This window comes from Anarrhichthys ocellatus, unplaced genomic scaffold (assembly GCF_004355925.1).
Source record: "Anarrhichthys ocellatus isolate YVR2014 unplaced genomic scaffold, GSC_Weel_1.0 scaffold1655, whole genome shotgun sequence".
NCBI classification, from domain to species: domain Eukaryota; kingdom Metazoa; phylum Chordata; class Actinopteri; order Perciformes; family Anarhichadidae; genus Anarrhichthys; species Anarrhichthys ocellatus.
The window spans coordinates 1-9863 of record NW_022281629.1 but is presented as its reverse complement, the minus strand read 5'-3'; the positions used below and the strand labels follow the sequence as shown (position 1 = coordinate 9863).

Genomic DNA, 9863 nt, shown 5'->3' with positions numbered 1-9863 from the left:
GTACGTGACATTTACGTGCCAAGGGCAACCATTGTCTGATCTGCTGGCTATTGAGAAGCTCCACTCCACTGGAGCAGTTGAGGGCCTTGCTCAAGGGTTCGTTGTGTCTTCCCCCTCCTGAATGTATCCTGCCAACGGCTACAGCAGCAAACTAGACTTTCTGATCCTCCTCGCTCCAAGTATCTGTAAGATCATGGTAAATTAATAAATAAGGGCTGCGTTTACCTTTTTTTTCCATAAATGATGCAATCAATACAAACAGAACTGATACCAGTCACAAAGCTGGATGATGTCTGTGGTGATCTCAGTCACACCAACATGCAACTTATTATTATTGAGGATTTCTGGATGTTGTATTCATAAAAGATTTGGTATTTTTTGCAAAAAAATACCCAAATAACTCAGATCACTTCAGTATGATTGCCTCTTGCTTGTCAAAAGCTAAAATACACTGTAGGGTGTTTTTACTCGGATTTGCATTCGGCTACTGCTCTGTAAAGCCGCTTCGGTCTGATTTGACAGGCTGTTTCCACCAAACGCACCCCCAATGAAGAAATTGACAAGGTAAATAAGAACCAGCACTAACAGGAAGTACAAGCATATTTCACTATACGGCAGTGTAAGATATACATTCAAGTGACCAAGATTTACCCACATGGGTGTAACAAACTCCTTGATCTTTGAGGTAAGACATAATTAATAATTGAATGGTAAATTGCTGTAGATGCTTTTAAAGGTCTATTTTATACGATATAGTCGGTAATAATCTGATCTAAATCTAATTTTAGTTGTGCAAATGTAGCATTTCTGTATATTCAGTTTTTTTTTATAAACTTAAAACAGTAGGTGCAACAGGGTAAGTCTTACTGATTTAGTGTGATATCAAATGTCCTTTAACTGCTAGTGGACACCTTCCAATAGATTTAATCTACTGTTTCAGACAGTATAGTGTGACTCTTTAAAATGTTATACACCTCCGCTGCTGCATCTGGCATTTTAATGCAAGAGATTTTAAGGTTATAAGCAACATGTAGCTTTTTAAATTGTCACAAAGTTGAGAAACATAATATATACACTACAGTAGCTAAAATTACTGAACCGTAGAAACGGATGCAGGTGCTTCTTTCCTGTTTACTCACCAGGGAAATAAGCAATGAGGAAAGTCACTGTAATACATCCTATATGTTTATCATGAATATTCTGTAGGGTGATATATTTCTAATCATAGGCTTCAAATAACCTGCAATTGACTTGTCACCAAAGCAAAGTAAAGATAATATTTTACACAAATGCTGCTATCTGTGTTGAAATCACATCACATATTATCTTTCTGATGATCTTTATATGAATCAAATGGAGAAACTTGATTTTTGTAGAGGAAATTACATTATAAATGTTAAAACATTGTGAAGAAGAGGTTAACGTGTAGTAGTCATTATGAACTTTAGGATCAATAATAACATTGACAGCAATGATTACAAGCATATTCCAATAAGATTATATAGATTTACACTTTAAAGTTCAGTTTCATCAAACAGTTTTGTTTATAAGGGGAACTGTTATAACAAATGTATGACAGAAATATCTAAATATCATGAAATAAAATATTTACCAGTTTTATGCAAAAGCACAATTTTTTTTTAGAGAAGTTCCACAACACGGGAGTAACTTTGGCACAAAGTACATTTTGCTCCTAATATTACCAGAGGATGTATTCAGTGTTGTCTTATGTTTGTACAACATCACATTTTATCTATATTTTAATAAAGATACACGTATGTTTTTGGTGTTTTTCTTGGTCACTTAACTTAATTATTTAACAGAGAAATGGTAATTTTAGGCTTTAGCTGTGATTTCTCCAGCAGATATATTAATTTGATTGTTGATTGGAGAGTAAAAATAAAGTGTTCATTTATTAGTACACAGCCCAAGTTGGATGTTTTGGCATATTTGCCCAAAACATCTAGTTACCGTTAAGGGGAAGTGAAAACAATCTGGCCTATTCTGTTTCCTGCCTAATGATTTGACTGAGAAAACCGGAACAAAGACGATCAAAACATTGCTTTTAAAGCTAAGCTAAGCTAAAGCAATGATTAATTTTTCCATTTCATTATTGAAAAAACACTATCAGAATTCAGCCCAAATCGTTCGAGGAGACAATTGTGTATTATTCCACACACACACCACACAAAGTGATTCTCAAACTGTGATGGTTATTAAAATGACCATTCTCCTCTTTATATTTTTTACAGCTGGCAGGCACAGATGTGGATAATTCCACATATACAGATGATAATTCCACATATACATATGATTATGGAAGCGACACACTCTGTGATGATGAGGAGACTGCCCTCTGGCTCTTTCATGCCGTTTTCCAACCTGTGCTGTACAGCTTGATCTTCCTGCTGGGCGTGGCAGGGAACGGCCTGATGGTAACAGTCCTCCTGAGACGTTGGCACCTCCTGCGCATCACTGAGATCTACCTGCTGCACCTCGCCTTGGCGGACCTCATGCTCCTTTTCACATTTCCTTTTGACATAGTTGACAGTGTCGCCGGTTGGCTGTTTGGGGAGTTTCTCTGCAAGCTGACGGGCCTGGTGCAAAATCTTAACCTCCACTGTGGGAGTTTCCTTTTAGCTTGCATTGGGTTCGATCGGTACTTGGCCATTGTTCATGCCATTCCTAGTATGCAAAGTCGACGTCCAAGAACAGTGCGCCTAACATGCATTACATTATGGCTGGCCTGTTTGGGGTTATCAATACCCAATGCTGTGTTTCTTTCTGTGAGAATAGAAGCCAGACCAATATCTAGGCTCTCCTGTTTCTATAATGATCATGGTATGCATGCAAACAACTGGGTTTTGGCTAATGGAGTTTTAGATCATGTGTGCTTTTTCCTACCTCTGGCTGTCATGAGCTATTGTTACACAGCAGTGGTAGTTACAGTGTGCAAGACTCAGAAAAGCCAAGCAACGCAAGGAGCAATTAGACTGGCTTTACTCGTCACTGTTGTCTTTTTCTTCTGTTGGCTGCCATATAATATCACCCTACTGATAAAAACTACGGTGGACCTGGGCCTTATCTCGTATGAAACCTGTGAATTTTACGTCCTACTGCGACCAGCCCTTGATGTGACGAAAAGCCTCGGTCTCTCACACTGTTGCCTGAACCCTTTCTTGTATGCCTTTGTTGGGGTGCGCTTTCGCAATGAGCTAATACAGTTACTTTGTAAATTGGGCTGCAGCAATTGCCTACCTTTCCTCCGAGCTCAGGGTCACAGTCGACCATCCATTTCTGATGGAGCAACGACCACCAGCACCGTACTCATCTAATAAACTCTTGTACAATGTCAGCTGGAACTAAAATGCTTCCGTTCTACAGTAATTCATTTGTACAGTAATCATGAAAAATGTTATCATTTTATCAAATGTTCTGACAATATAGTACCCACTGCAACTTTGAATGCATTTAAAAAGATGTTTTATTTACCCAGTCAAGAAAATGTTATTTTTTGTCCAGAATCTGTTTTTGCTTGTACTTCAGCTACTGCTTATTGAATTCAATAAAGATTTCATATATTATACAGCAACCGTGTCCCTTTGTCAGTGTTCGCAAACAGTAATTGACACAATAACCAAAGCTAAAACCACCGTAGAGATCAGTATTATTCTATTTTTAGACTTCTATTAAAACAGTTATACAGAACAACTGCAAACAATCACAAATTGCATCTTATATACAGCAGGTATATATTATATATATTGACATATATATAATTCCTTTGCACAACAGTTTGGTAGTTGGAGAAAAAAAAAAATAAATCAATATTAAAACAAAAAGAAATTTGAGGCACTCCTCTCCTGACTGCCACTCTGTTCCCACAACAACTACACAGATCTTTGTAATATACATATTTTACAGTATTTTAGAAAATGGCTTCAAATATGTTACTTAATTGGTTTACAGTGCTTTTAAATATTCCATTTTTAATCAGTTGTAATCCATAACTTGAAGCATCACTGATTTATTGGTTTTACAGTTCCTCTTTTCAAATAACTGCAAGAATAACATTAATGAAAAAATTTGGACACAATGGTAAGGTAACCTAGAGGACACTTTTTTTTTTTTTGTTTTTAAAAGTTATGTTAGCTGGATCAGAATGGCATGTGGGCCATACCTCCGGGTCCATAGCCAATGGTACTGTCCAGAGACATTCCTCGTTGTCTGAGAGACTGGGGGCCCATCATACCAGCCTGTGGGTGGGACGGGGCCATCATCGGACCCTGAGGGGACATGAGAGGACCCTGGGGGCCAAAGGGATCCCCTGGAATTGACATGCTTCGCTGCTTAGCCTGCATCATCATAATGTTTTGCTGTGCCATCAGATTGTGTGAGTGCTGCTGGGAGGACATCATGCCAGGGTATGGATTGGAAGGATGGTGGAGAAGGCTGTTCGCCATCATGGCTTGCTGTTGCTGTAGCTGCTGCTGGGGCGCCATGCCTGTCCTTCCCATCATATGTCCAGGGGGGCACATGGGGCCCATGCCCCCACCAGAAACCATGCCCCTAGAGCCCCCTTGAGGAATGCCCATGTTTTGGCGTATTCCAACATGTGAGGGGTGAGGCGCCAGCTGCTGTTCAGCCATCATATTCTGTAAGTTTGCTAAGTGGGGGTTGGATGAGGGGCCGCTGCTGTGTGGAGGACCAGAAGAAGACAGCTGTTTGAGGAGCTGCTGTGGAGTAGGTTGCTGGGATAGTGGCCCCTGATGCAGATTCTGATGTGGCTCACTCTTGGGGAAATACTGGAGAGTGCTACTGGGCTTATCAGAAGGAATGATGCGGGAGAGATCAAACTCAGGGATACCCGAGTGATTGGTTCGTATAACTTCACTTAAATCCGGGCCATCCCCCATGTGCAAAGAGGCAAATGAGTCTGAGGGATGAGAGGGGCGCTGGTGAGGATGACCTTTTCTAAGCAGACTAAGGTGTAACTGCTGTGGTGGTAGAATATCCTCATTAGACTGGGAGAAATTATGTGACATTCCTCCAATAGGTGAGTGCATGGGCCCATGAGGTGGTGGCTGGATGCGAGAAAAGCCTGCCATCTGGCTCTGAGATATAGGTGAAACATTGCAGGGCCCCATCCCATCAGGTGCACCTCCTCCCATCATGGCAGGCATGCCCATTTGGTTTGGGGAAGAAAGCACAGGTCCTGATGAGTCATGTGGCAGGTGTTGCTGACCTTGGCTTACAATGCCCATGGGGCTTTGTGGATTACTGTGGGGACCAATGGAGCCCTGGGAGACCAGTAGCTGGGAGGTCTGGGGGTTCCCCATGTTTCCTGGTGATAAAGCAAGGCAAGCATGTGAAAAATCACACCATTAACATTTGAAAAAAGATTGCCCTTTTTGTCAAGCCATTATACTTATGAAATATTAATTGGAGGCCTATTCATATTTTCAAGCAGCTCTACAATAATATGGCAAAAACATCATAGAACTAAGAATGAACATACTTTATTATGCTACTGCTTCCTTTCTACACATTGCCAAACTGTACAAGGTGTTCTCTGTCTATGTCACAATGTGTCCTTGTTTCATACCTCCAATGCTGACACCGGATAGAAGAGGTCGATCTGGCAGCATCTCATCATCGGAAGTGGCAATTGTTTTGATTGCATCATGGTAGAGGGGAGTAGAACTGGGCATGGCATACTTGGACATCTGAGACATGATGAGAGATAAAGGATTCGGGGTTGGATGGTTATCGGGAGAGGAAGTGAATGGCATACCAGGATTCATAGAGCCTGGCTGGCTAACGGGTGTAGAGTTGGAACTCCTGGGGGGAAGTGATTGGCCTGCAAAGGACATTAAAATAATTGATTAATATCACAGCAATACAAGGAAAAGCAATAATGATGATCCAGCGTCAACTTGAATTTTAAGTGTACCTGTCTCGGTGGAACTACTTCCTCCATTGCCCACTACCTTCCCACTGGTTGGACCACCTGGACTCGGAAGAGCTGTTTTAGGAGACGCCCAACCTGGAGAACCCACAGCCATGGCAGGGGACTTGAGTTGTCCAGGAGAGGCAGACGGAGAGTGCAACCCAAGGTTGGAAGACCCCATTATCTGGGGAGACTTCATGGAAGAAGAGGAAGGAGTCCCAGCACCAGACGCAGGGGGAAGAGTGGGGTGATGCCCTGCAGAGGATATCTGTGGGGGGGACTTCAGTCCTGGAGCAGAGGGGGAAGGTAGAAGTGGAGATGGCTCTCGGTTGAGGGATGGAGATTTGAGCTGATGAGGACGAGGCACTGAAGGAGAGCTCCTGGGGTTAATATTGATTGATAGCTCAGAGGGGTGCCTAGGTCCGAGGTCTACTCCCCTGAGGACTCCACTCATCGGCATATGACTAAGCCGCGATGTACCTCCCATTTGATGATGACCTTGCTGGTCAGGTCCAAACATCTCAGGGCCAGGTTGCTGAAGAAAAGGCCCTTCCACTTGTCCTCCAGAAAAGGGACCATGATTGGGAAACTGAAAGGGGCCATCGGGTCCTGGAATCATTCCCTTATTTACTCCTCTTCCATTATGGGAAGCCCTGATTCGTGAAATATCTCCAGGGCTAAACATCTCACCTAAAGTTCCCCCTCCAGCAGGACCTCCTCTGAGCTTCTGAGAGAGCATCATCTGCTGTTGTTGTTGCTGAACATTCATCTGTGGGTTCATATTCATTGTGAGGCTGCTCCCCAGAGGAGAATCCACAAGGTCTCTCATCTGAGGACCCCCTCCAGGAGAGCCCATAATCTCCCGTGAACCAGGAAAGTCCATAGGATCACCTCGAGTGGAGGGTGGACCCCGGCCCATTCCCAAATTGTGAAAGTCTGGGCCCCCGGGATTATCCATCATTCTTGAGCCCAGGTTGCCCTGTTGCTGCTGTTTAGCTAATCTGTCAAGTTCAAACCTGGAAAGCCCCTGCATCTGCCGTTTCTCCATGAGGCGAAACATTTCCTCATGTGTTAACAGATGTTCTGGGTCACCTTGCAAGTGCTGAGGAGGTCCACCAGGGTAGCAGCCATGAAATGGACCCCCACCGCCTATATTGTTGGGCATATCATCAAGCCAAATCATCCCTGGCCTGGTGGGCCTTTGGGGTCCTAGACCCTCCACTGATAAAACTCCCCCTTTACCACCAGGAAAACCGCCTCCTCCAGGTGGCCCTCTCTGCATCTGTCCCAGGAACCTTGGGCCGCGGGGTCCCTCTTGGTGCATGTCTATCATTCGTGCATTTCCACCCATTCCTCCTCCCATCATATTGCCAGGACCCCACTGCTGTTCTCCAGGCTTGCTGTGGTAGGGAGGAGGGGGTCCTCTCATCATCACAGGACCTCCTTGCATGCCAATCTCTGTCATCATTCTTAAGTGCTGTGGATGTGAGGGGGGTTGTATTTCCTGTTGTCGTCTCTTATCTTGGTAGTATTCTTCTTGAAGCTTCCTCCACGCCACTTGCTCTGGGGTCAGCCCATCTGGTCCAAGTAAGTGACCCATGTCGAGCCCAGGTGAAGACAGCTGGTGATGGGGATGTTGTGGTAGGTTATGGTGAGAGTCCATGTGAGGGCTGTCAAGTACAGGTCCAGCAAGGGACTGTGTTTGAGAAATGATGGACTGGAGGGGTTCTTCATATTTCTTCATCCCTCCCATCGAAGCCAAGGCTGTCGACAGCATATTACCACTACCGCAATTTCCGGAGCTATTTGTACCATTGTCACGGTCCTCGAGAATACCGCTCCTATCAGTATTGTTGTTATTATTTAGGTTGGAGGAGTTATTACTAGCATTGTTGTTCGTAGCTCCTGTGTCTCCAGGGCCTCCACCTGCTCCACTACGCAGAAGCAGCCTCTCTATGTCCCTCAGTGTCTGCAAAGAGCGCTCCCTGTGTTCCAGCTGCTCTTTGGAAAGACCATCCATGTTCCCCGGGCCACTCCTCTGGCACGGATCACCCTGTAGGTGTGCAGAAAGCATGGAGGGACTTCCCGAGGGAGAAATGGTAGCAACAGGAAGAGACATACCCCCTGCACCCTCGCCATCTCCAGCTCCTGGGACTGGGCATGCAGGTGTGGCCGTGCTCCCTGCCTCTGACCTATGGGCGACGATGCTGTTATTGCTGGAGGCTCCGCCAGGTCTGGTCTGAGAGGATTCATTATCCGAGTGTCCTGCTGATGATGGTGTCCCTGCAGGATGCAATGGGCCTCCAGCACCTGCAGAGGCTGGTCGTGGAGTTCCACATTGTGATTTAGGGGTGCCTGTGGGTGGAGAGCTGCTCGAGTTCATCTTTTCAGATAGGTTAGGAAGCTTGCCTGATGAGTGGCCCTGTGGCAGACAGAAGAGAAAAAAACAATTATATAATGTAAATTGTTATTATTTCTAGCAGTAATAATTCCAGTAATTATATTGCCAATTTGTCATTCTGCCAAAACATCATATAGTGCACTTTCTCAGTACAAGCATTTACAGCAGTCACAACTGCTGATGAAAACAGGAACTAAGACGTATCCGAGACCAAAATAGTTAAAACAACTTAACCCCCTCGCATACTTTGCATATGTGGTCTTTACTGTGGAAAAACACTTGTATCCCCATGTGGTTTAACACAAACTTGACACCTTGTTTAATTTGACGCCGAGTTGTGGATGTCTGACCTGCTCCAACTTGGGGCGTGAAACATTTTGCTGGTGAAACAGAAGGATGGAATCGGTCTGTCCTTTCATTACTGCCTCTGCAGCGCTGTCAAACAAATAGAGCAATCATAAAAATGTAATATTCACAACAGTTACACAATTCAGTGTTGAGTCATAATGCAAAAAAACAAAACAAATAGGTTGGTTGGTGAGATAAAGACAATCCAAACATCTCTACTTCTGATGTGAATAATCACCTGCATGACAGGCCTACAAATTGTTCTTACCTGTTAGCTAGGCCGGTTGTGAAAACATACACCACTTGCTGTGAAGGCTGAGGAGGCTGCTCTGTCTTCAGCCCTGGTCCCACTCCACATCCCATTACAGGAGCCGCGGGTTCAGACACGGGCCCTGCAGACAGGCGATCAGAGAGCCCTTGAACTGGACCTGCCAGCCCACGCTCTTCTGTGACAAAGCAGCAGCACACTGGTTTAATTTGGCTACATTTGTAACCTGGTTTATAATTGCAATACCAGTACATCCTTTTGGCTACAACATCTAAACACTAGATGGAGCTAAAACACATGTAAAGTCACATCAGTGACAAGGAGCAGTACGGCACTCCAAGCCTCTTCCTTTCAGTGTGTGCCGGACCTGAAAACAGCTATGGATAATTAACGGCTTTAGCCTGTTTTCAGAGAAAATAAAATTGAGAGGGGGTAGGGGATTTCTACATGTAATGCATACAGCCTTTAAAGTTACGGTCACAATGACACCATTGTTAGTGAGGACTGGATCTGGGGAAAGGGTTTCCCCCTCTGTGGAGATAGACTCACGGTGGGTCGCAGTGTGTAGCTTGTCTTCATCCTCCTCTGTGTCGGGTCCAGAGCACCATTCATCTCCACTGTATGGCTGTTTCTTCTCCAGAACACAGCGCCGCTTACTGCGCATGCCACCCTCTGGAGGATAATACACACATCAACTGTTGGACAACAACTAGTGTAAAAAAAAAATTAAAAAAAATAAAAATATATACATATACATATATATACATACATATACATATATACACACACATATACATATATACACACACATATACATATATACATATACACATACATATATACATCTATACATACATATATACATCTATACATACATACACACATACATCTATACA

General features: G+C 43.9%; 2 protein-coding genes across 7 annotated transcripts; one reads left to right on the top strand and one right to left on the bottom strand.

The window, feature by feature from the left end:
- Positions 1-612: 612 nt before the first annotated feature.
- On the top strand, positions 613-3586 carry cxcr5 (chemokine (C-X-C motif) receptor 5). 2 transcript variants are annotated; one of them, XM_031839494.1, is made up of 2 exons: positions 613-685; positions 2396-3586. In XM_031839494.1, the coding sequence occupies exon 2, from the start codon at positions 2433-2435 to the stop codon at positions 3333-3335; it is 903 nt and encodes a 300-aa protein (XP_031695354.1). In that variant the 5' UTR covers positions 613-685; positions 2396-2432; the 3' UTR covers positions 3336-3586. The 2 variants fall into 2 exon arrangements, with proteins under 2 accessions (XP_031695354.1, XP_031695353.1); XM_031839493.1 differs by having other exon boundaries at positions 2253-3586.
- On the bottom strand, positions 3467-9733 carry bcl9l (bcl9 like). 5 transcript variants are annotated; one of them, XM_031839492.1, is made up of 7 exons: positions 9517-9733; positions 8968-9145; positions 8666-8786; positions 7391-8372; positions 5954-6787; positions 5606-5860; positions 3467-5344 (listed from the first exon to the last, which is right to left on the bottom strand). In XM_031839492.1, exons 1-7 carry the CDS (start codon positions 9629-9631, stop codon positions 4158-4160), a joined length of 3672 nt encoding a protein of 1223 aa, XP_031695352.1. In that variant the 5' UTR covers positions 9632-9733; the 3' UTR covers positions 3467-4157. The 5 variants fall into 5 exon arrangements, with proteins under 5 accessions (XP_031695352.1, XP_031695348.1, XP_031695350.1 ...); XM_031839488.1 differs by having other exon boundaries at positions 5954-8372; XM_031839490.1 differs by having other exon boundaries at positions 5954-8372; positions 8702-8786.
- Positions 9734-9863: the final 130 nt, after the last annotated feature.